At 35.2% G+C, this 27,368-nt stretch overlaps 1 protein-coding gene and 1 pseudogene across 2 annotated transcripts; both read left to right on the forward strand.

The window, feature by feature from the left end:
* Positions 1-660: 660 nt before the first annotated feature.
* On the forward strand, positions 661-8,036 carry LOC127422328 (lysosomal thioesterase PPT2-like; annotated as a pseudogene).
* A 732-nt stretch (positions 8,037-8,768) lies between these two features.
* On the forward strand, positions 8,769-26,649 carry si:ch73-95l15.5 (uncharacterized). Of its 2 annotated transcripts, none has more exons than XM_051665759.1 (11): positions 8,769-9,447; positions 10,974-11,164; positions 12,566-13,605; positions 14,581-14,736; positions 17,218-17,292; positions 17,403-17,519; positions 19,650-19,799; positions 22,535-22,702; positions 22,822-23,013; positions 23,435-23,626; positions 25,495-26,649. In XM_051665759.1, the coding sequence occupies exons 2-11, from the start codon at positions 10,990-10,992 to the stop codon at positions 25,597-25,599; spliced, it is 2,370 nt and encodes a 789-aa protein (XP_051521719.1). In that variant the 5' UTR covers positions 8,769-9,447; positions 10,974-10,989; the 3' UTR covers positions 25,600-26,649. The 2 variants fall into 2 exon arrangements, with proteins under 2 accessions (XP_051521719.1, XP_051521720.1); XM_051665760.1 differs by lacking the exon at positions 8,769-9,447 and adding an exon at positions 9,816-10,129.
* Positions 26,650-27,368: the final 719 nt, after the last annotated feature.

Below are 27,368 nucleotides of genomic sequence, written 5' to 3' on the forward strand. Positions count from 1 at the left end.
AAAATACCCACCTTTATTATAAATATAAACCAAAATAATATATATATAGAGAGAGAGAGAGAGAGAGAGATCAAGCTTCTTACTGTACTATATTTCTATGGGTCTGACGTACAAACTATTATAATTTTCGGTTGTGCCCGTGTTAAAAGGGAAAAATACTTATAAAGTGCATGCACTTGATACGACAGTGAGAGATATAATTCATATAAAATGTTTTCCAGATATTTTGTTTGTAAATAATATTCTTCTTTCTCTTTGTGTTCTGTCTCGCGTATGTTTTAATAGTGAAGTTTCAACAGTGTGTTAAAAAAAACTGTTCGAGGTCTTTCCAGTCATTTTTATTCTTGAAAAATAAAATCTTATCTTCCGATAAAACCACATCAACTGGTGGGTTCTCGGGTAGATAGAGGAAGCGGTATATTTAAGCATCACCTCGCAACTGTGACAAACAAGAGTTATCTTAGACGATGCTGACACAGTTATATATTTAATTTTTGCCAGAACACATGCCAGCATTAGACTACTCTTCTTGAGCAGAGCACTGGTACCATACCATACTGGTAGCATACGTTCGGTTAAGTGAAAAAAATAATAATATTTTTTTATTCAAATAATAGGTTATTTTTATGAACTGTGAGACATTTATCTATGGGGGGATTAATGACTGATTGTTGGAGATCATGTGTTATCATATGGAGTGCAATACTGCTTGTCTATGTCACTGGATACAGACCTGTCATCATTGTTCATGGGATATTAGATGGACCCAAACAGTTCGAGGATTTGGAGAAATTTATAAATCAGGTAAGAACACCTTATCGTGTAATTATATGTTACATAAATATGTATATATTGCCTAATATTTGGGATTTATTTATTTAAAATATAATATGATTTTATATATATATGTGTGTGTGTGTGTGTGTGTGTGTGTGTGTGTGTGTGTGAGATGCATCAGTAATGTGTATTATAAATGTAATATGGTTATATATGTATATATGGTGCTACATTATGATTCTCATTCATTTGTATTTACATAACTTTTTAAAACTGTAATGTGATTTTAATATATATATATATATATACACACACACACACATGTGTGTATGTATAAAAATGCCAAAAATGGCAAATGATATTGCATTACATTTCAATTTATTCATTTAGCAGACACTTTTATCCAAAACAATGTACAATATGAGGAAGCATACAACATAAGCGCATTCATGATAAAAAATAAAAAATGCTCACACAGCCACAGACACTTAATTTTGCAGAACAATTCCATTTCACTGCATAATGAAGCAATGTATTCTTTTCTGATAATGCTTTTTTTTTTTTTAACTAAATACTAACATACCAAATACTAACATAGATGTGTTCTCCATTGAATTCAACATATTCAGCTATAGACCCACAACTCTACTGTTGCAATAACACATTTATCATAAAACTCCACAATAAAGACCTTTTTCAACATGTTTATTTTCATAAAACTTCTCTAAATTTCTAGTTGAAAGAGGATAAGGAAGTTTACTGTGAAAAAAAATAGCAGTCTTGCTATATTGTATGGACCTACATAAGACAGCACTAAGCACAGATGGTAACTGTGGACACTGTTGGCAGCATGTAGACCAATGCCATTCCTCCCTCTTCTTCTTTTTTGTTCACATTAGGCTGAACACTGTGTGTCTCAGAGACACTGTGATTCATAATATGATCACTTCAGAAGTTTTTTGCTTATTAGCTGCTGTAATAAAAAAATACCCACCGTTATTAGAAATACAAACCAAAATAAGATAATACAGAAGAAATATTGCTGCTTCAATGTAGTTAATAGAAAAAAAATAATGAAAATTTTAAATTAAAAAAAAAACAAATAATAATAATATATATATACATATATACACTCTTCTGTGTCTTCTTTACTCTTCCACCCTACTGTCCTTTTTCTCTCTGCTCACCATCATTACACCATCTCTATTTGGTCTTTCCTCAACTCTTTCAATGCTCACCCCTGTAAGAGTTGAGAAAACCTTCCCCTTTTCTCATCAATACTTCCTCCTATTTCCTTTTCCTTCACCCACTCTACCCCTTCTCAGTTTGCACCTCTTCTTCATCTTGTTCTTTGTCTTCTTCTTCCTCATTGTTTGTTTGCTCTGAATTTTCATACAGTATCTGACCACTTTATAGATTTAAAAATTTTGTTAATTGCATTTTCTTTGCTGTGTGCAATACTAACACAGCAGATATCAAAATGAAGGGACTTGAAAACCTGACATGTGCATTTGAGAATATGACTTTCATTTAGTTGTCTGAGTTAACTGTTTTGAATGCATGAATCTGATGGCTGTGTTAATTGTTTTGAGAGTAGTGACCAGAGTTTGGAGAAATGTGTAAAATCGATTGGGAAAAACTGTAAGATGTTTGGGTAAAGCATTTCAGAAATGCAGAAAAGAGACATGGCAACTGTATGCATAACATTATTTTAGGTGTTTCAGTTTCATGTTGGCTTTCTACCTTTGGAACCAGTTCATTTTTAAATGGATGAAACTCACAAACTTCCCTTTTCACTGTGTCTCAGTCTCATCCAGGCACCAACGTGACCACGATAGCCCTGTATGACTATATTGCCAGTATGAAGCCACTGTGGCTACAGATGGATGGCTTCAGAGAGGCCATCATACCCATCATGGAGAATGCTGAAGATGGTGTCCATCTCATCTGCTTCTCACAAGGTCATCTATGCTTTTCCAACCTCTATGCCAGGACTGGTTTTACATCTTACATTCTCACACACTGCTGTAGTGTGCAAACCTATATCAATTGAAACGACTATTCTTTGGAATATTTCCTGTGTCCAACACACCTGCCTGAAAGCATTCAGGTGTGCAAGACATGTTTATTTATTGTTCTGTATCATCTTAATTTCTTACAATTAACTTCAAATTATTAACAATATATATATATATATATATATATGTTTATGTTATATAATGTGCCTCACTGTAACCTCAATTTTTTTATTTTGTTTTTATTTTGCCAAAACAAAATATGAGGTTACAGTGAGGCACTTACAATAGAATGGATTGGGCCAATTTTTGGAGGGTTTAAAGGCCGAAATATTAACCTTATAATTTTATAAAAGCACACATTAATTCTTCTGTTAAAATTAATGTATTATTTGACCTGTAAAGTTGTTTCAATCATAATTTTTACAGTCATTTTAAGGATTTAGAGTTTGATGATATTACATCGTCATGGCAACAAAGTTGTAAAATTGGCTATAACATTACACAGAAAATGTTAGTATGGGATTTTATCACACTAAAATCCTGTTAACATGCATATTATATATTGCGGCTATACTTCTGAAACAGTGAGAATTTTAATGCTTATGGATTGGCCCCATTCACTTTCATTGTAAGTGCCTCATGGTAACAGATTATTGTTTTGTTTTTTTAAGAAAAGGAGTGGCAAGTCAAAATTAACTTTTGTGGTAATCAATATTATGTCAAAAATGCTGTCGATTGAGCTTAACTTGTTTTGAACCCTGGATATTCTTTTAATTGCACAGGTGGCTTGATATGTAGAGGAGTTATTGCTACTCTTCCAAAACACAATGTCCGCTCTCTGATATTCCTGTCTTCACCACTAGCCGGCCAGTATGGAGGTCAGTCCTATGCATCCTAATTTAGAAACCACAACATCTCGTTTCTCTAAATAAACCAGATGTCCTACATATTAACAAAGTGCTTTGTTAACACTTTTACAGATTCATATTATTTTAGGTATTTTTTCCCCAAATTTATCAAGTCTGTACCATTTATGTTATACCACATGTGGATAAAAGATATTGATCTGCAACTACTGGAACGGTAAGGGGATGTATCATTTTTGTGCACAAATGTTATCCCTTTTAAAACTTTTTTTATTTATTTTTGTATTTACTCAGTCACTAACTGTATCTCACTGTTTCATGTGTTTTATGATGATATTATTGATCAATACACTCAAGAAGTTACAAAATCATAAGTTGCTTAAAGGTTCACTGTTTTCCATTTAATTTGTGTCATGGTACACAAGCAGCAAGAAGGACCCAAGTGCAGGAATGAGTGAAAATAAAATACTTTTATTAAACATCAGAAACAAACAGGCAACGCAAAACTCTCACGAGGGAGAGGGAACAAAACATAAACCAGAATAATATACAATAACTAGGACTAACCGGAAACATGAACAGGACTGGAACAGATGAACACACTGACAATCTCACAAATTGATTCAACAAACACAAGAGGAAAGAGGACATAATATATAGAATCAAATGCATGAAGAAAAGGTGCAGACAATCAACATGATAAGGACTAAATGAGGAGGCGTGCCAGGAGGAAACAAGCAGGCAGGGTTAGGAGAGTGCATTTGAGACAGAAAACAAAACAGTGCCATGCACTCAAACACAAGACAGATACAAACACATTAACAGACAACAGAAAGGAGAGGGCTGTCAGACCGAGGTTGTGACAATTTGATTTTCATCATATCTTTCACCTCTTTCTCTCTCTGTAGATCCACACCAAAGAGACAGGTACCTGAAGAGTAGCAACTATCTTGCCCCACTGAATGGTGAAATAGAGCATGCCAGTTTAACAGGTAATTTAAGATTGCATTCATGGTTGATGGGAATGACTCTAGTAATGTAAACATTTCAAAACAAACAATTTTAAAAAGGAAAAAATAATTCCCTGTTGAAAAGACTATGCTGATCCAGGCTGGTTCATACTTCACAGTTTGTTTTCTGTTGGTCTAGTGACCAGCAAAGCTTAGCTGGTGAAGCAGCTCGAACAACATGATCTTGCTGGTAAAGCTGGTTAAATATGGAAGTCTTGCTGGTTAAGCTAGTTAACCCTTTAAGCTCAGATGTGCCCAGCCCCCTGGCTGGCCCATGAGAATAAATTACATATATATATTAATAACTTGTCTTGACCAACACAAAACAGTTATCGTTTTAATGTATAGACGCTCTACTTTACAATGAATGTAGGCATTATGACCACATCAAACTCATCAAATAGCCATGTGTCATATGCTATTGGAAAGGTCTCAAAGAGTAGAATACAACCAGCCTATTTGTTTCACTCACAGACATAAATATAGCAAGTAATAGCTAAGTATATGTCTTTGACATACATGTTTCATGTGAACAGGTGTTGCTCATATGCCGCGTTTTCACTTATCACTTCATGAAAAATGAACAGAAAATACAATATCACATACCTTTATTTAGAGGAGGCAATTATCTTTAAAACGAGCCCATACACAAAGTAATTGGATGCATAGATCAATAGATAACCCGCACAATGTGCATACACAGCATCTAGCTAACTGGCATCTTGCTATCTAGCAAGCACGTTAGCTTTTCTGGATCAGATAATGCCATCGGAAATGCTGTAGCTTCGGAGCGCTAAACCAATTGGATTGGGTTCAGATTGCTCCAACCAGTGGTGCTAGTCCTCCCTATTATGTCAGAGAGTCATGTGATCAGTCACTCTAATTACATCTGGCTACCAGGAGATGGTGCCAAGTACATGAGACAGACTAAATTATGACTCAAATGGCACAGATTGAAACTCATTCTGTGAAATCTTATTTCTAAAATTATGTCTCCATGCTATGCAAACTTTTAGTGATTGTTGTGTTTGCATGTGTAATTAGTTCTTATGTACAATTATTATGTTTTCTTTGTTTGGAGAGGCTTTTGGACACTTGGAGATGTTTTTGGACACCATGATAAATTCTTATGTAATGCTATAACTTGGTTTCTTTGTCTCATATGAACAAACATTTTTACTTGGTTACAGCTGACATGATTGCAAACAAAACAAAAGCAGTTTTTAGGAGCCACCTTATTTACACCCTGAGGTATATAATCAGAAATATAAGACAAAAGTGAATTTTTGGCTCAAGCTTTTTTGTAACTTTTCAGCAGTTTCTTAGGCTGAGAGTCTCAGAATTTATCACAATCAATACAGTAATAAAAAATTAAAAATGAAAATGATACCAAACACCTGATTCTACTTTTTATTTATTTATTTTTGACGAGTTAATTTTGGGTATGCCACTCTGGTGCCATGCTGAGGACCAGCATACAAAGCTTAAAGTAGCATAAGCTGGTTTAATAATCTTTCCTTTTCAGAAGTTTGCAAAAATAACAGAATTGTAGGTTTAAAATATTTAAAAAAAATGATTTACTGAATTTATTGAAGAAAATGCTTCTTGTCAATGTTATTGCACCAAACAACCGATTATTCAAACAAGCCACACATCGGATGATATGAATGCCCATGTCTTTTGTTAACCTAGTGTTTATGTACTTCTCAGATGACAGTATTTGCTTCAGCTGTTTATGTACTTTCGATTCAGTGGCCTTGAGTTACGTTATGATCCTCTTCTCCTGCAGTGTGGCGAGACAGCTTCCTGCGTGTACAGAAGCTGGTGCTGATTGGTGGACGAGACAATGGTGTTATTACACCGTGGGAGTCCAGGTCTCGGCGGATATTTTATGACAGGATATTGGACATTTAATTTTGCTCGCTATTAAAAAGCAAGGTATTTTGATGTACTGAGTGTAGCATTAAAATTGCTTTATATTTTCTCCAACTAATTATAACATGCCATATTTAGTGAGTGGATGATTAGCCTATTGGTTACTATACTCTTTGGCAAAGTATTTTCAGGCATATTTGAAACAGTCACAAGTTAATACAAGTTAATTACCAATGTTTCCTGACAATATAACAATGGTTTCCCACTGTCATGCATTATGTCTAATTAGGCAGAATATCTGTGCTGCTAAAGGGTTAATATGTGTGGAATTCCAGTTCAGCAGACTGGAATAAACATGATAAATATTTAAAGTGACGTCTGAACATCAAAAGGCTTTATAGGATTATGCTGTGCTTTTTTAAAGTAGGTTTGCTATCTCTAAAATTCAGATTCTGAATTAAAATAAACTCAGTTTCTTTCCCGGATCTGTTTATTTCTTTTTCCCCAATAGTATCTTTGGATTTTATGACAGTAATGAAACTGTGGTTGAGTTGGAAAAACAGGATGTAAGTGGCTGCATTCATTCTCAACAACATTTTTAACAATCTTTTTAATTCTGAGACAACGATACTCTTAGGCTTTGTTCTTTATGCTGGTCACTTTACAGTTTAGTTGTCCTAATCTTTTATCCTCTCTCCCCAGTGGTATCTGAGAGATGCGTTTGGGCTGAAAACATCGGACTCAAAAGGAGCTGTGGTCAAGTGTGTCGTCCCTGACTTTTCCCATACATCTTGGCATTCAAACATCACAGTCTTCCAGAAGTGCATAGACAAGTGGCTCTCCTAATCAACAGAGAGTGAAAATACAAACTGATTTTCTGGCACACACATTCACATTCAATTATTTATTTATTTTTGTAGATTGAAAAAAATAAATATCACTTTAAGTAGGGTGATATTTTTTTGCTGATTGATTATAATGATTATTAATAATCTACTGTATACTGTATAAACTATAAATGATTTTCTAAGAGATAATTATGTAACAGCTTGAGCTATTTTAATGTAGTGAGAAGGTTATTTTACCCTGCCACCATCCAGCACAAAATAGTGCTCTAATTATAGCAGCAAAAACTGGAGATCATACCGGCCTACTCTTTTATGCTTTAACAATCAATGAAATAATAAACGTTTCTTCTGAAAATATGCTATATTTAGCCTAATATAAACTGCTATATATGATGTAAATGTGCTATTTAGTGGAGCTAGTTTTGTCACAAAGGCAAAAGTGGCTCAGTAGCTATAAGTTTTCAGTCAGAAATTCAGTTACACAAGTGCTTATTTTTTCTAGCAGTGGTTTTGCATTTTGGTTTCAAACACCTACTTCAAAACTGTCTTAAATTAGAATATTTTTGTGAATTCAATGCATAATCTGTATCTTTTTGCTTTGGTGTAAATGTTTACGTAATAGCTCTTTTGTGGCCAAAGTATGCACCTAAACAGGAATTGACTTTTTTAAATAAATGTACCCTGAAAAATATTATAGTAAATGGATTAGTTGTCACAAAAAAAAAAAAAATTATAATTATATATATATACTATTAAAAATATTATAAAAAAATATTAAAAAATATATAACAAATAATGAAAAGTTTGACATGTAGCCCTGGTCTCACCAATATAATTTATATTACAGTTTTTCACAATTGCTAAGACACATTTCTTGAAACCTTCACTCCTTTTTTCTCACAACTTTAAACACAAAACTAAAGATTCAAACTACTTTCACAAAACCCCTGACTCTTCTGGCAGAATCAAATAATCACCTCAAAACCATTTGATCTGTGCTCAAAAACGAGCAACACTTTCAGATCATACACACAGCCAGTCAATATACACACTACAGAGCATTCATTAGACACCTACTAAAAAAATGGAGAACACAGTGTCCAGGGCATGTAGTTACAGAAAACAATATTTATTGTATTTAGTAAATGCATTTTAGTCATCACAACTTAGTACAGTGAATATATTATATACTTCTAGTACTGCAAGTAATACAGTACTGAATATCTGTATACAGTGGTGGTTCTGGCTTACTTGGTGCCCTAGGCGAGATCCAACATGGAGCCCCCCTTAACTTTCCCAAAAATGTTTGGAGATAATTGGCCCCGGGGCCTTTGCAAGTCATAATCCGTCCCTGCCTACTGTAAAAATACAGTTGTCCAACTGCAAAAGCCCCAAAAAACTCTCAATGAAAAGCACATTACAGTACACTCAAAAATGTTGTGCAACTGCAAAATCAAAATCACTGAGAGATTAATTCTGCCTCACCATCACGTCTTTGTGCTTCCTGTATATTGAACAATTGGTCTGATCACATCATTAGAAACAAGTGTGAACAACTTTGAGTCATTGTGTGTAAACGATGACAACTGTGTTGTAGTTGTGTTTAACTTTGGCCGCCCGTGTTTACCGTTTTGCAACACAAGTGCATCACAGTGCGAAATGTGTTTTAGTGAGTGATGTGTTTAGAGTTTTGCAAAAAGAGTGGATAAAATTCGCAAATGGTGTCTAACTACCTGAACTTGTTTAAGGTTTTGCCAAAAGGGTGATTGATTCGACCAATGGGTTTAGGCCACTGGGCATTTGGTTAAGAGAATGGGGTTTAGTGCTTTAGCAATTCAGAAAAACTGTAAGTTAATGCTCAGCTGGAATGATGTATGTGGATGGCTGCTGCTGTGCATGCGCATGATTATGCAAACAGCTGGAGCGAGCCACGCAGCTGCGTGCATAAACAGGTATTTGGTGTGACGTTAGCAAGGTAAAGCGGCGCGCGGCGGCTTCCACTCTGATACGGACGCGCGAGAGCTCCTACTCCACATCATCAAAACGAGCCCCGGTGAGTGACTTTACAGGTCTATTTGTGTCTGCAATCGGATATTTTCGTTTCTCACTACTTATCAGGCCCGGTGTCGGCTGTATGTTAAAGTTGTTTTGTCTATCGGGGTGTCTGTCATATGTTTTGTCCTCTGCGGGGTCATTCTGACTTTCCATAAATTACATTAGTTTCGGTTTAACATGTTCTCGGTTGAGATTTTAAAGTTTACGTGAGTTACAGCGAGCAAAGAGAGAGCCGAATTGAGAGTGGCTGAGATTAGTCATCGCATGGAAAGTTCTCTGCCAACGCGTCGCTCATTTACATAATTTATTTGTGTTTTAAAACCGCGCGTTATTTGGTTTAAAGGCGCTCGCGCTCTTATTTCATTTAAACAGCAGCGACTGCACCAGTGGTGCGCGCTTAAAATGAAACAAACCAATTACAAAACAGTTTGAGAAAGCGGTTCATGCTGGGAGCGATTTAAAAAGTGTTTTGTAATATAACATAACATAATAGAACAGAGCAGAGTTTGTAAAGCAGGTTTTAAAATGTGTCAGTGTGTGTTTAGGGCTCAAGGCCGGACTGGACTGTGGTTGAGCTCTGTAAACAGTCTGACTGTCAGTAGGGGAGAGTGAGCTGTCAACAATTGGACCCAAACCAAGGGACAACTGGAAAACAAAGAACTAGTGATAGATTTACTCTGGTGTGTAGAGTAAATATTCCACAGCCTTTAAAAATAAGCATCCAATGCAAGTGCCATAATAATAAATCTAGTAATTAACAGCTTAAATATGCGTCATTCACAGCAGATATTTCTTATTGCCTTTTATAATGTGGTCCCATTGTGTGTTTGTATGTTTAGTATGTTTTGACTACACTCTTATTATTTTAATTATTCCTAATTGTATCATTTTAAAGGAATATACTGGAATCAAAACAAGTTAAGCTCAATCAACAGCATTTGTGGCGTAATGTTAATTACCACAAACAAATTAATTTAATTTCATGCCTCATTTAATAAAAAATTAAAAAAAAGGTTACAGTGAGGCACTTACAATAGAAGTGAATGGGGCCAATTTGTGGAGATTTTAAAGGCATAAATGTGAAGCTTATAATTTTATGAAATCACATTAATTCTTCTGTTAAAACTTGTGTATTATTTGAGCTGTAAAGTCATTTAAATAATCGTTTACAGGGATAACAGGGTTTACGGTGTTACGTCATCACGGCAAGGAAGTTGTAAAATTGGATTTAGCTTTACACAGTAAAGTTTAGTAAGCGATTTTATCACACTAAAATCACATTAACACATCTTGTTAATGTCTTAGGCTATTCTTTTGAAAAAGTGAGTATTTTAAAGTTTGCAGATATTGCGTTCACTTTTATTGTAAGTGCCTCACTGGAAATCTGATTTTTTCTTTTTTTAAAGAAAAGCAGGGACGAGTGAAATAGTGTTTTGTGGTAATCAACATGATGCCACAAATGCTGTCGACTGAGCTTAACTTGTATTGAACCTGAAATACACCTTTAAATTCTTCTCATTATAGGGTGCCTGCTGTTAGTATGATGCCTACGAGAGGTAAAAGTGAAGGGTGCCGCATTTGTGGGAGAGACCTACAGGGTAACCAGCGGCGATGGTTGTATGCGGCTCAGAACCGGAAGGATGCACAACCTCAGACGCCAACAGACTGGTCTAGCAAGGGAAGCCTGCCCAGATCAGCACAGAGCAGCCCATGGGGTATGAATGACTGCAGAACACATGTCAACCAGTCCCTCCAGGATTTTGCGATTGCAAGAATTCTTGCAAATTCAACCAATCTCCGTATTATTTGCTGTAGCTTGCGATTTTATATTATTTCGGCAAATTTTCGGCATACATTATGAATCTGAAGTATTCCCATCGCTTTTCTCCATGTTTGATAGCGGCAACACAAACGCTTGTAGCAGAGTAAGCATCTCCTCCTCGACTCCTCTGTGTCACTGTGTGTCATTAACCCTGCATGTATGAACCCACAACGGCCAAGAACATTTACCATTACATGAGTGTTAAATTAAAGTGAAACCAGAACTTTTGAGTTCACTTTCAAATTCCCTGTCTAAACTTTGGCGGGACAGCAGACAGCCCATGTACATCACACCTAGCGTTTGATCTGCACACTCAGTGCAGCGAATTAGACACAAAAACCCGGCATTAATTGCATTTCTATATTGGCTTATAATTCCCTTAGTTGGGTAGTAAAATGTGGTTAGAATTTAAAGTGCTTAATACAGTACAAATCTGATAAATTGCAATATATGCATATAAACTGTATGTATTACTGTATGTATGTTCTTATATGGTTTTCACTGATATAAAAAGGTCACATACAGTATATGCAACAATATCATATATGTGAAATATTTTTTTCCAAATTATATTTGAATATGTACATCAATGCTCAAATATATGAACTAAAATTGTATATGTTTGTATATGGCCATATATTAGATTTCTGTATCAGACAATGTAATAATCGTAACAGGCCTAATTATTGAATCATCATTTGTGTTTTTAGTTTACAGATTTATTGTAGGTCTATTTTAACCATAGAAAAGTTATCTTGCATTGTCTGAGGCATAAAATGTAATAAAAAAATAATTTAGGATCTTCCAATAGCGCTATCACAGGTTTCACCTGAATTTATGGTATTTTTGTGTGTATTTATTTTTATTTTGGATGCTAACTGCATATTCAGTTATTGTGCACTAAAATATTTACACGTAATTGCATTTACATCGTCGCTGTATACCTGTGTAATTTCGCAATATTTGAGAAAAGCTGCAGCAAATCGGTCATTTTGGGCCGCAATAATCAGGAAAAAGTGCTGCGAAATCCTGGTTCAATGTACTTTATGTTAAAATCTTTTTTTTGAGTGCGACTCGCTTTCAGGTCTGGTTCCATTCTTCATGTGGAATGCACACTTTTCACAATCCAAGACTTATATTTTAGTTTTCTTGTTAAATATCCTGTTTCACTTGGGAAAAAGTCACAATACGGAAGTAAAACTGGTTGCGCATGCCATTTCATGTTGACTTAAACCTTTTATACATTTATAAATGTTATTAAATTGAATTCTGTAATTGTTTTATTTGTTTCCAGGCAGTACATTATCTCTCAGCTCTTCTCATTCCCTCTCCAAGTCTCTTGCTTTGCTCACCACTACAAAAGGAATAGATCTGCTCTGTGTGCTGACACACATATTAGAGCAGCCTGTACCACGTGGGGACGGTCAGGGGGAGTTTTTATGTGGCAAGTGCGTGTCCGTTTTGGAGCGGGTTTTCAAGTTCGACACTGTCATCGCCCGGGTCAGAGCTCTCTCGAGCGAGAGGCTTCAGAGGCTCACACAGGAAAGAGACAAGATTAGGCGAAGGGTGCGAAGTTTGTACTATCAACGCCATCCTTCTTGTTCCAGGAGCAAAGGAAGCTCCAGCGAGGATGAAGGTGACCCAGGATGGCAGGACAGAAAGGATTCGACAGGGGAAGCATACAGGGAACTGCTGAGGGACAATATGGCTCTTTCTGAGTATGAGTGGTGGTCCGAGAAAGCGGATTCATGTCCATATTATAGGAGAACAGGAAAACGGTGCCAAAAAGGAAAGAAATGTGAGGGTTGTGACTCTTTAAGGGTGTCCGATTCGGACTATGAGTCTGTGTGCGGCATACCCCGTCATCTGCCCGAACAAGCCTTCACCTCATTGGGCCTCTCTCGGGACAAGTCCCGCAGCATGCCTCTTCATTGGTCAAGAGTGCCATCTGTCAGCTCAAGCCCTGCCTCGCTATCTGGTTCTTGTCACTCTTTACGATCTCGATCACGCACTGCCTCTGTCCAATCAATGGACTCTTTGGATGGCAATGATCCCTTTGATTGGCCAGAGGAGCAGGCGGTCATCTTCAAGACCGTTTTTAAAGAGTTGAGAGGAATTGAAGGAAAGCCGGTGAGGTCACCAGCTGGAAGTCGCATTCCTGTGTTGGGCCGAGGGGGAGTGCAGAATGGGAAGGATGAAGTGGAGGCGAAAGTGGGGTTAGTTAGGGTACTGAATTTCGGAGAGGGGGATAACGGGACGGAGGATGAGTTTGATGAAGAGAGCGATGACATCCTGACTGAACTTAGAGATGAGTTTCTGCCATTGCAAAGAGAGGTGAGGAAACACTCTAGTGTGCCAACCTGTTTTATCAAAACTTGCTCCACGAATGTCACCAAACGGACTTGCAAAAATTCAAACATTTTGTCAGTGGTCGGACAAACGGGTTCCATCCTAAACTCATGCCATTGGTTGAGACCATGTGTCTTTAAAATGTTGCAACCAATCGAACAATCGTAGTGTCAAACGTCCATGTAAACATAGTCACTCAAAATATATATACGGGTGTTTTTTTCAACATTGGGCATATTTTTGTCCCAGGGTGATTTAAAAAAACAAACAAAAAAAACCCGATATCAACTTTTTTCTTTTTGTTATGTGAAGGTCACATTAAAACTGACATGGAAACTTTTTATCATTCATTTCATTTTTGGTACTTTTCAAATGCCTTTTATGTAAAGATTTTGTTTCAGTCTTGTCCCAGATAATACACAATGAAGATCCATTTTAAAAATACAAATTATGACATTTTAAAAAATAATATAAACAAAGAGTTAAATAAACATAATTTCAATATTTATTGAGTGAAAATTATTCCTATAATTTTTTTCAAAAAGTATAAATGTCACACAGTGTCATTTCCCCCACACCTAACAGTTTTGCCCCTAATAAAGTTTTTAGTGTACTTGTATTTGTTACATTAGCAAAAGTGTTAGTTAATGAAATATGAGACTTATGTTTGAGGAAAACAAAGAAAAATCATGTTAAAAATCACCTGTTAGCAGAATATTTTTATTGGCCGTCATTTCCATTCAAGCTGCAATTGACCAAATTATGTAAAAAGTGGTAAAATAATATTGAATTGTGCGTTAACTGTGCTAAAAATGCCCAAAGTTGAAGATGTGCCCATAAATGTTGTTTCTTGTCAGTTTTTGCATCATCACTAATGGTGTTTGTATTTGTTATGAATTGTCTTTACAAAAACCTTTGACCCTTACAGTTGATTTTCTCTCTTTTCATCTCTTTGTGTAGGTGACTTCAGGTAGAGTGCACCCTGCAGTGAAGCAGTTGCGTGAACAGCTTGTTCAAGCTCAGGCTCGCATCAGAACTCTTGAGGCACAGCTCAGGGATGTCAACAAACCAGTAACGAATGCTGCTGTCAATCAGTCAAAGTCATTTCCACAAATGGTGAGTGACACTGGGTCGGGTATAGAACAAATACAATAAATGGCTTGGGTGTGAAAGCTAGGCCCGTGGTCATTGTGTTTTAGAGTTAAAACAGCGCATTCGAGACACGCCCTCTGCTAATCTTTTTGTTGACTTTTCTGAAATAATGTAACACAGGCCATATTACAGAGGGTGTGTGGGTGGAAAAAATATGGTTCAGGTTTGCCCACGTAGAGAGTTGTACATTCAAACAAACACGCACACACCTGCTCCAGGAATCTTCCCAAACCAGAGGAGTTTGCCCTGGGCTTTTGTTGAAATTCTCTCATTAACAGGCTTTTCAGCCTTTTATATTTTAATGTGCCTCTTTCTCTTTCCGTGTTTAACACTCATTTAATATATTTTCTTTCAAATACATCATAACTTTTTTAAATAGTCTTGCTCTTTTATATAATAAAAAACAAAGTAATCAAAATTTCCTTGATCTTTTGCAATGTGCATTGTACTATAAAAACATACTGTAACTTTAAAATCTCAAAATGTTCTTCCTAGCCCAAAAAGAGCATTTATTGAAGCTTCAGTCGCAAAAATATTAACACGTGACCGACCACATTTATGCATCTACAACACCCATTAGGTGATCAGCAACTTTGCCGGCACAGTCACGGTGCTGTAAAAAGGTAGAAGTAGGATATTAGATACTATTATTTCTAAACACCAGAAGTACTAACAATGAGAGTAAAATGTGGGAAAGTCTGCCAATACTTGTAATATTCCTGTCAAGTAATTTTTATTTGTCTCTTTTATTCAAAGCAGCTTTACGGAAAATCATGCATTAACAGAAATTAAACTGTAATATCTATAAAGTCTTAGAGTCATTATTGTGAAGTTTTATTAAATATGATTGTAAATTGTGTTTAAAAATAAGTAATTAAATAATAATTGTATTTAGAACCCCAGTGAGAAAGCCGAAGGTGACTGTGGCAAGGAACACAAAACTCCATAAGATGTTGGAGAAACCAGTCTCACTGTGGGGGCCAGTTCCCCTCTGGCTAAACAGCATGAATATAATGCCAGTATTAGTTATTTATGTGCAGTGCAGGTCATGGTTTAAAATTTGTAAACTAAGTAAGTTAAAGGGCCAGTGTTTAAACAAAGATTTTGTATGAACTGTAAGATTAATGACTGTCTTTCAAGTCCATTCTGGATTAACTGCAAAAATATAGCACCTACAACTCTGCTTATCCTTCTGAAAAATCCCAATGTTGGAAAATAACCACCTTATTAAGGAATAGTTCACCCAAAAATGAAGATTTTTTCATAATTTACTCGCCCTCATGCCATCCCAGATGTGTATGACTTTCCTTCTTCTGCTGAACACAAACAAAGATTTTTAGAAGATACAATGCAAGTAATTGAGTACTAAATTTTGAAGCTCTAAAAGGACATAAAAGCAGCAAAAAAGTAATCCAAGACTCCAGTGGTTAAATGTCTTCAGAAGCTATACACATGTGGAAAGAAACAGATCAATATTTAAGTCCTTTTTTACTATAAATCTCCACTTTCACATTCTTCTTATGTTTTTGGTGATTCGCATTCTTCGTGCATGTCACCACCTACTGGGCAAGGAGGAGAATTTATAGTAAAAAAGAACTTGAATATTGATCTATTTCTCACCCTCACTTGTCATATCACTTCTGAAGATATGAATTTAATCACTGGAGTCTTATGGATTACTTTTGGAGCTTCAAAATTTTGGTACCCATTCACCTGCATTGCATGGACCTACAGAGCTGAAATATTCTTCTAAAAACCTTTGTTTTTGTTCAGCAGATGAAAGAAAGTCATACACATCTGGGATGGCATGAGGGCGAGTAAATGATGGGAGAATTTTCATTTTTGGGTGAACTATCCCTTTAAGTTACCTAATCATTTCAGTTCGACTTTATCAATTTGTGTGGCACAAACTTACCACAATGTAATGCAGCTTTCCAGAGAGGCTATTATTAAAGGATAGGGCAGTTATAAACTATAATAGATCCAACAGCAAGTATAAGTTGTGAATAAGTTCAGCACAGTGCTGAATTCCATTTCACATGCAATGAGCATATTAACATAGAAGTCTTAAAGGCACAGCAGCAAAAATTGCCTGTTTGATTTTAAGGATATGAGAGAATGTTAAATGGTTAAAAACTAAAATGTGACTGTATTTGGCGCTTAAAATCTGGACTTGCATTGCAATGGACCACAGAAGAAAAAAAAAAATTAATTCTAAATTCTGTAATTTTATAGCCCTGGTATATCATGGAGAGAATCTATTGAATAGTTGCTCTCTAGCGTTAACTGATAGCAGTGAAATAACACAACGTGGAATGCATTCATAAAGTGTCACATTGGCATGAGCTGGCCCACAGACATTTTGTAATTTTGCTGTGTTTGGGAATGATACCCTCTTAAAAGAGTAAAATCTAATGTATGTGTGTCTGTTTTTGCTACACACAGACCAGTCTGAAGAATAAAAATGACTTGATTGAGAGTCTCAGCCAATCGCTGCACAGCAGAGAGAGTGTAATCCAGGTGAGTCTTGCATTAAAAAACTACATTATATATTCAGGAAAAAACAAGATTATGTGCAGATTGTTGTCATGTAGGTGTCAGTGATAAACTGCTGGCTCTCCTATCTTCAGGAATGTGTGACTTTGATCCAGAAGCTGTGTGCTGAGCAGGGGGTGGAGTCAGAGGAGACTGACAAACTCATCAGAAAACTGACCAATGCTGTGGGTGATAAACACAGTGAGCGTGAGGTGAGGAACTTGCTGACATTTGCTCATACACATTTATCTAACTACCTAAATGAAGATTGCTCATAGACTTCTATTATTCTTAAATTAAAGGAGTGTCCCAGTAAAAATTAATCAACAGCATTTGTGGCATAATGTTGATTACCACAGAAAATAATTTTGAATGGTTCCTCGTTTATTTAAAAAAAAAAAAAATGAGCAAATATCTCAGTTGCAGTAAGACTCTTACAATGGAAGTGAATGGGGCCAATCCATAAATGTTCAAATACACATTGTTTCAAAAGTATAGCCACAAGACATAAACATTATACATGTTAACATAATTTTAGTTTGATAAAATCGCTTCCTAACCTTTTCTCTTTCTTGTATTTGTAATTTTTTTTTGGCTTCTTAATAAAATTCCTGAAAGATTTTTTTATGGACATTGAGTGCGAGCTTTCTCTTTTTTTGTATTGAACCCGGAACATTCTTTTAAGTTAAATATAATTCCTATAGGCTAGGGGTGGACGATATGATCAATCTTATATCACGATATGAGTACATTTATATCACGATAATTTTATATATCACAATATAGTAAAACTTTTCTGGAAAATCAATAAAAATTGGTTTATACTGTATATAAAATAACCATATTGTAATGCTTTTTGGAACTCCAGTCAGTGAATTAAATACTTCATAAATTAAAACTACATCCTCTTTATTTGGAACAAGACAAACAATGTCAAAGTAAGTAAATAAATGAAAAAAAAATCAACCTTACCAATATGCTAAATATAACAGTATGCCACATTTCAGTTAAAAGTTTTGTTGACCAATATTATTATTACTATAAACTTTGCTCAAGAAACGAAAGATCTCCTCAAAGCAATGCGACAAAGAAAATAAAACATAAGTAAAAAAAAAAAAATCCAACGAAAATAAACACTTCTTGAAGAAAATAAATATCAAATAAATATCACTTCTTGCTAAATAAATACATTAATTAATGACCGTTGTTCATCTTTTGGCTTTCATAATATTCTTTTGTGTGCTTCATTTTGAGGTGGTGAAACAGATTGCTTATATTATGAGTGATTATCATCGGGCGAACTACAGATGTCACTTTGGTTTTAATAACAAGCTCCTCTTCATTTTCTTGACCTGTTTGGGAGTCGTCCCGTTCTGTGGAGATTTCGTTCTTCATTTGGGGTTTTCTGGGTCAAAAATTATTGAGTAGCGTGAGTGAACCCGCTCTGAGTTCTTCTGTCTCTGGAACACAAATATCAGAAAGCCTGCTGGATTCGTGCGCACTTTGGAGCTCCAGAGACAGTGCACGCCACAGTCATGTGAAACATTCGCTTGTCAGATGAGAAGAATATTTATCACTTTTAAATCTGCAAACGCCCGATGAAGGTCATTAAATTTGCTTGGCCGGCCGCAGAAAAATTTTCACTGCTGGAAAACCCCATCCATGTTTCGATTCTCTCAGTCTCACATGAAGCCCTGCCCACTGATAGATAAAGCCCACACTGCGCACATGGATATTTACATATCACGATAAATACGATATAGCAAAATCTCTATCGGTTGACACTTTATATCGTCGCCACGATATATATCGTCATGTCGCCCAGCCCTGCTATAGGCTAACCATTACTGCAATAATAATTTTTTGTGGCAATTTGTAGAGGAAAATAAAGACATTTAGTCAATTTATAAAGCATTTTTCTACTTGAGAAATCAAAATAAATAAACAGTTTTCCTACAAAAAAGTTGTACTTTTGGACTCTATATTTTCTGGAAATTTTTTAAAGATTTGATCCTCATAAGTACACACACCTACACTGAGTTTGAGGTGCAGTTCCAGCTAACGCACCCAGTCAGTACTTTAGAAGAGATTTAGCTCTGTGTCACTGTGTTACTTGTACTGGATAATAAATGTGCACTTGCGTGTTTGTTTGAAATTAAGTGAGCCTGATAGATCAAGCCTAAATCCTTTAATAATAATACTTTGATAGTGATGACTTGATATTGACTTTGATAGTCAATAAATGCACATCAGAGTGTTGTTTCATATTATATTGTGCTCAATGTATATATGTATTATTACATAGTGTTTATACTTTGTTTCTATTTTAATATGTTAATCAGAATGTTCTGGAAGCCCAGTTGTCAGAGGTGAGGGAGAGAGAGAAAGCTCTGGAAAACCAGCTGCAGGCTCTCAGGGACGCTGGCAAAGAGAGAGACCGAGACTTCATCACACTTAACACTGTGCTCCAGTGTAACCAGGATGTTATTAATGTGAGTTAAACAAACAGTGCTCTTATTCAACCGCATACACAAACACAAAGTTAATTTAATCACTTGGTTAGTGACTGCTGCTGTTATACATGAACATTATTCATTAAGAATAACTTAATCTCAAAGACTAGAATCAGAACATATTCAACATGTGCACACTCATTTAAAATTTTCTCCAATAAATCTACTAATTCTAAGTTTTATTTTTCAAATTAGCTTGTTTCTGATACGAAAAGCTTTTCTGTAGTGTTATATTTCAAAAATCAGAGTCTTCCTTTTCAAAATACGATAAGGGAAAATGCCATTTATTGTTGATTTTACCATCACCATTTCGTCAACACTCCCACTGCAACTGACCAGCTGGTATTCTAAAAATTATTCCTGGATAAAGTAAGATTTAAACAAATGGTTTAAATTAGATTTATTTAAATTTGATGCTTTGCCATTTACCAAACTTTACTGTTTAAAACATGAATTTTGTTCATACTAGATTCATTTTAAATAATTCACATTTCTTTTGAATTCATAATAATTTATGTACACTATTTAAAGATTTATCAGTTCAGTTTAGTGGAAATTTGTCATGCAATTGAAATGCTTAAATCTTAAAAATAAACTTTTTGTGGTATGCATCTCCATGCCATTGGTTAGCTTTGCATTAAAGTTGAAGTATGTAATTTCTGCAGCACTGGCGCCACCAAGTGAAATTGCAAAAATAAAGTTTGTTTTCAAAACAGCTTTCTGAACACATTTCTGTCTGCCATTGGTCAAACAAAGAGATAGTCCTGCCCCCAACTCATGCCATTGGTTGAGTAATGTTGTTATGGTGGGTCTAGACGGGTCGCTCAAAACAAACGGAGCAATTTTCATAGAGCCGCAGAAACAGAGTGTTTACAGTTTTTTAGAAAATTAACCACATCAAAATAAAGCTGATGGAAACGCAAATTATCGCTAAAATTTCACAAGTGTCGACATAATATTTTTCCGTTTAGCACATAAACTCTATGTCGATACGTCAAATATCGCGAAAAACTGGTTTGGAAATACTTTTTTGTCAAGAAAATTGGCATTAACGCAAAAATGTAGTGTCACATGTCAGAATTTACCCCAATCGTTAGCCTGTGTTAATCATGACGACAAGGTATACATCTTTTGAAAGCCAATTTATTGTACGTGATTATGGATTGATCTTGACGGCATATAGATCCGGTGCTGCAAACATGACACTTCCAGGAGTGCCAACACAAATATCTCGTATCATGCACATCAAGTGCACAGAGAACAAATGAATGGCCACTCTTTGTGATTAATTTAATTGCGGTAGACATCCATTTATTTATTAAAGTTGCTCTTCCACACCATTCAAAATAATAGACAGCAGTCATGGAATTAGCCCACAGTACAAAAAACATATCATTTCTGTGCACAAAGATGTTTTAAATTAAAAATAAATACACAATACTAAGAGAAAAGCATCAGTGTGCTTTTTTGGAACACTAACATATAGCCCAATTCTATAAAATTATTGTTTAGCTTACTTTTGAAAATATGCAGACAAAATTCCCTGTATTAAATTAAATAAATTACCAAATGAAAAAAATAATATTGTTAGGCCTATATAACTGCCTTTTCTTTACACAAACTTAAATTAGCCTTACCTTGTTCTGTAGACAAAAAAAGTCAGCTGAATGACATTCTCGGAATGTGCTAGACTTTTGTCAAGACTATAAACTATCAGAACTATTTGTCCAATGAGTTCAATTTCAGAAAACTAGCTTTTGAACATTTTGTAACATTTAAAGATTTTAAATCTAACCCTCTTTACCTCGGATCGCATTTGCTGAGCTTCTTCAGAAAATGTAAATTGCATTATGGCACTAAAATTAATTTGAGATGACAGTCAAGTTCAGTTGGTCGTTAAAAGTTGCTGGACAAATATGCAGGACATTATGCAGTTGTGATGGCAATGCTTTAAATTAGATGATTGTTCAAAATAGCTTATTGATCAGTTTTTCTTTAATAGCTGTGCACACAGCATATACACATTGATGGATGGTCCATATACTAAGACTTAAAGTTTCCCCCACTACTTGGTGCAGGTTGCCAGCTTGAAAAGGGGCATGACGATTCACTTTTGGGTCGGAACCGGTGGCAACCTGTGATAGGCGCAACATCAGGACCAATATTACAGTCCTATCAGAAGAGCAACTGCTCCCTTTTGATTGCAATTCCTCGTCTTCTGATTGCATTTATTTGTGAAATTAAAAAGACAGTAAGCTGGCTAATTTCAATGAATTGTCTCAATACTCTCCCCATTTTACCAAAACAATTTCTGATAAACACACATTTCTGTATGGAAACGGCTTAAGGGCAGATTTCTTTTGCGATTATTTTAGGCATGACGTCATCACGCACACCATTTTTATCGATAAAAGGCCATTTGAATGGAAACAGGCAGAAGACAGCAAATATCGCAAAATTTGTTGTACGCATTTTCACTGTCGATAACAAAATGGTGCGAAAAGTGGATGGAAACTAGGCTAATGGCTTACAGTTGTCCCTGCATATTAAGCTTGGATAGGAGAAAGTATTTTAACATGGAAAACGTTACATCAGCTTTAAAAGGAATAAAATGCACTTTGAAACATTGCCTTTAAATGTGTTGGAATGTAAAATATGTTTTGCTCTAAAAGGTCTTGTGCTGAGCAGAAAATCAATGTTTTGTTTCCTCATAGCACCTGCGTGTAGAGCTTGCAGAGCGAGATCGAGCACAGCAGGAGATGATTAAAGAGTGGGAGGTTTGCAAAGAGCTAGATTTTGCCCTGACTGCACTGGTGAAGGACAACGAAGCATTTATTTCCCAGCTAAAGGAGGCGCTAGAGAGTTCACGTCGAGATGTGCAGGTAGAAGTGTCGTTGTCTCCCCCTTTCTCTGTCTGATTTGACCTCTCTTGCAAAGCGCGGTTGGTTTAGTTAATGTGTAATTTCCAGTAGTCAACTATTAACAATTATTTTTCCCATAGGCGCTCTCAGACTCTCTGATTGGTCGGGGATTAGAAGGGGGCGGAGCTGAGGCTGGATTGGTCAATCAGTTGCGAGAGAAAGAATCACTGTTGGCAGCGAGCATCAAAGATAGAGAGAAGCTTAGCACCACAATGAAGAAGGAGATTTCAAGACTCTCCATAGCCTTAAAAGACTCTGAAACCCTCATACAGGTAATTGCCCTTTAGATGTATTATAACTTGAATGTCATATATTGTGTGCCTTAAAGAGTATTCTAATTCCATAGAGAACTGTTTTTAGTGAATTGAACATCCAAAATTACTTGGACTCAGAATGTCATTAAAACTACTTATTTCTTTTTGATGGTATGCCCATTTCATTGTAGAGCAGATAAAAACAAAATCCTCTTAAAAGGAAATCAGCTTTAATTCAAATTCTTTAGAATGAATGTTTTGGTAATTACGCCACCTGGTGTTATATATGAAGATTGCTCTGGCCGATGCCATAAGAATTTCCAGCAGCAGTGCTCATTTAAAAACTGTGCCTTCAAAGAGCAAAATGAGAGTCATTGCACTCAATATTTGACTTGTAATGTTCTTTGATGACATACTTCTTGGTTTGGCTTTCTTTCAGGACCAAAGAGAAAATCACAAACAAGCCATCAGTGAAGTGTCACAGCAACTCAAAAACGCACTTGAGGAACTGAGAGAGAAAACCAAAGAGAAGAAGGAAGCTGAACTAGGTTTGAAAAAGGAAAATAAGGAGAGAGCTTTCGAGGAAGGAAAACTGAGAGACAATCTTCAAAAAAGGGACAAACTTATAGAGGTAATTAGCCTACCTTTACTATAGGTTGTTGTAGAATATTCATGTCTTGGGCATTACTAATGCAACTAATACGTTTTTTATTTTATTTTATTTTTTTTTACTTGTTAGGAACTAGTGGTTAATACCAGGGTCAGGAATTAACCAGGGCTTAATATTGACAAAAATGTAATTTTTTTCCTCATTTATAACTTCGCTATACACATCATTGCACAAAATTAGTTGGATATTCATTTAAATTTAAAGGTAGACTATCTACACTAAAAAAACGAATTGTTGTGCAGAGTTAAAAAATCAAGGCAACATGATGCAGTTAGATTTTTGCATTGTCTTAATAACGGTTTAATAATTGTCCTCAGTAAAATTGCTTGTTAATCAGTTTGAATTTGTTTCACTAAATGCAAAATATTTTTTCTGCCAATAAGGTCTAGTCGAGACAACTACAGATTTCTTGTTCAGTACATTATCAATACAAGGACTTTTATTCCATCACAAATACATTCATATATATGGTTTTATATTACTTTTATATGAAGTTAACAGTAATCGACAATATGTAAGGCAAGACAGCTCATTCAATACTTTGGTATAGAGACAGTTAGACCTCAACCCTTAACCCACAAAACTCATTAAAAGGATAGTTCACCCAAAAATAAAAATTCTCTCATCATTTTCTCACCCTCATGCTAACCCAGATGTGTATGACTTTCTTTCTTCTGCTGAACACAAACGAAGATTTTTAGAACATCTCAGCTCTGTAAGTCCATACAATGCAAGTGAATTGTGGCCAAAAATTTTAAGGTCCAAAAAGCAGATAAAGGCAGCATAAAAGTAATCCACACAACTCCAGTGGTTAAATTCATATCTTCAGAAGCGATATTGTAAGTGTGTGTAAGAAACGAATAAATATTTAAGTCCTTTTTTACTATAAATTGTCCTCCTTGTCCAGTAGGTGGCGATATGCATGATGAATGCAAATTGCCAAAAACAAAAGAAGAAGAATGTGAAAGTGGACATTTATTGTAAAAAACGATTTAAATATTGATCTGCTTCTCACCCACACCTCTCTTATCGCTTCTGAATACATGGATTTAACCACTGGAGTCGTATGGATTACTTTTATGCTGCCTGTATGTGCTTTATGAGCTTCAAAGTCTTGGACCCTGTTGACTTGCATTGTATGGACCTACAGAGCTGAGAAATTCTTCTAAAAATCTTTGTTTGTGGTCTGCAGAAGAAAGAAACTCTTAAAAATCATGGATGGCATGAGAGAATTTTCACTTTTGGGTGAACTATTCCTCTAAGTAAAAAGATGATCTCTTGACATCACCACTCAATGATATAATAAGCAATGGCAACAAAAAACAACATCAAAAGCATAAAGTCAATAAACAGCAAAAAATAAGCCTATAATACTGACTTCATAATTTATTCATGTTGCAATGCATGCTGGGAACTCAAAAAATCAGCAACATTGCTCAATATGAAATTGTTTGTTCAGACAACTCTGTTAGGCCAGTTAGGGCAACATTTGGGGGAATATTGTTAGTCTAAAAATGTGTTTTTATGTAGATGCAAAGTAATGCACATTTCGTAGTATCTGTGAGTTCAAAAATAAAGCCATATACTGGATCAAATTTAATTGCATGTTTACAGTATCATTATTCAGACTGAGAATTTAATTAGTGAATTTATTAAACTGAAGTGATATGATAACACTGTATATTTTTACAGGGTCAGAAAGACACGTTCCCCCATAAAGATTAAAAAATGCCTCTGAAAAGGGACTTATTACCAACATAGCTTATCTGCCGTGATGACCACTGTGAACCAAATAACTGACATTACGCTGTCTTGTGTATCCTCAAAAGCAAGTTCTTCTTGATTTAGAAGAGCGTGATGGTGTGCTAACAGAGCTTCAGCAAAACATCTCTACCAGGCTTGGACCCAAGACCGCCCTCAAACACACACTGTGAGTGTATAAAAGACACAGATAATAGGGAATGATCCTGTGAATACACTGAATTTGTTGATTGACTGTTAATCTTTGATTTGCATAATTTATTGATAAAGGCACAATCTTCAGCTCAAATGTCAAATGTCTTATTTTTTCCTGCACTCATTTCTTACAGAGATGCGGATTTCTGTACTTAACATGTCTATGTACAGCTTTTGATTTTAGCTTTAGATAAAATGTATAGCTTTTTTTGAAATTCTGTCATTTTGTGGGAAATTAAGACAGGCCCATGGTATATTTGATTTGGCTCTGTACATATGTCATATATGTTCATTTTCATTTTCTGTCAGTAGACTGCTCAAAACTGGACTGGAGGAGATTGCTGGTATATTATGAAATGTTATTTTAGTTCATGAATTTATGACTACCATTTACAGGTTGCTCCAGTAATGTAGTTTGAATGCAGCCATAAACTGTTCTGATTGCTTCCACATGTTTTCAGATTGTGGTTCCAAGATTTACATAGTTACACACCTGTGCCTTTTCTACACCAATAAACGCATTTCTGTAGCCCACATTCCTAACTGCCTCAGATGAATTCATATTTAAATTATTATATTTATGATTTATTGATTTTGGCTGCTGAAAATGTTCATTGCTCCTTTTTTGTTATTGCTTAATTTGTCTTTTCCATTATTTTCCATTATGTTTGTAATACATTTATAAATGTTTTATGTTGATTTTGTGTCAGAGATGCATTCCAAGTCTTTTTTCTAGTGAAGGGGAATCCTTTTCTCACAAAAAATGGATTTACTGAAGCTGAAAATGACATGATTATTCTGTGTTTTTAATCTGCTTGTTTATTATTTTATTTGGGTACGCTGGAATTTTTTCCCACAGCCTGATAAATACCTCATTACCATTAAGGAAATTATCTAATTAAAATGAAGCATCAGGTTTGTGCGGGTTATGGTTCTTAAAGTTTTTCTTTTATTTCTGAGATATTAAACTGTTTTTTTCTTAAGAACTCAGGGGTGTATTTGACAATTAAAACCTCAGATGTAAATGAGAGAGTTTTGTGTGACCATTATTTGCATCAAGTAGAATTTTATCGAAAGGAGTTGGATTTTCATGTAGAGAAGATATCGTCTGTGCAGGTCCATTTTAAAAAAACATATTCAAATAAAAAATAAAATGCAGTTGTTTTTAACTAAATTTTCCACATTTCAATAACAGCATGAATCTTAAGTTTTATTTATTCTGCAGCTGTGGTAGTCGCTTTATTAAAGCAATAATCTTACCAATGTCTGGGAAATATAGAGTAAATATACTTCTTAACAGTAAATACTTTACACAATCATCTACATGACATTATTAATATAAAAAATGAACTTTTTGTCAATTAAAAGTGTCACTTTTTTAATGTCAGTGGTGTTATGGCAACAATAAGCTCTCACATAATATTTATTGTATTTATTTTTTTGAAAAATCAAACATTTCCTGATGCTAAAAATTATTTGCAGTGAGAGGATAGCCATAATCACATGGTGACACATGCTTATATTTTGTCCAAAATTCATAGAATCTTTTTTTTATTTTTTATTTTTTATTTTTATATAAATATCCGTCAGTGGCTTTATAATTAATGCTATTAAATAATAACTTTTTCGTTTTAAATTTCTTTAATATGAATGGTAATTATCTGATAATTCAATATTTGTACCTCTCTTGGGTCCTCTATCATGAGTATTGAATACATTTGTAATAATTATCAGCTATTTTATTAGG

The sequence above is a fragment of the Myxocyprinus asiaticus genome, chromosome 31 (assembly GCF_019703515.2).
Source record: "Myxocyprinus asiaticus isolate MX2 ecotype Aquarium Trade chromosome 31, UBuf_Myxa_2, whole genome shotgun sequence".
Lineage (NCBI taxonomy): Eukaryota > Metazoa > Chordata > Actinopteri > Cypriniformes > Catostomidae > Myxocyprinus > Myxocyprinus asiaticus.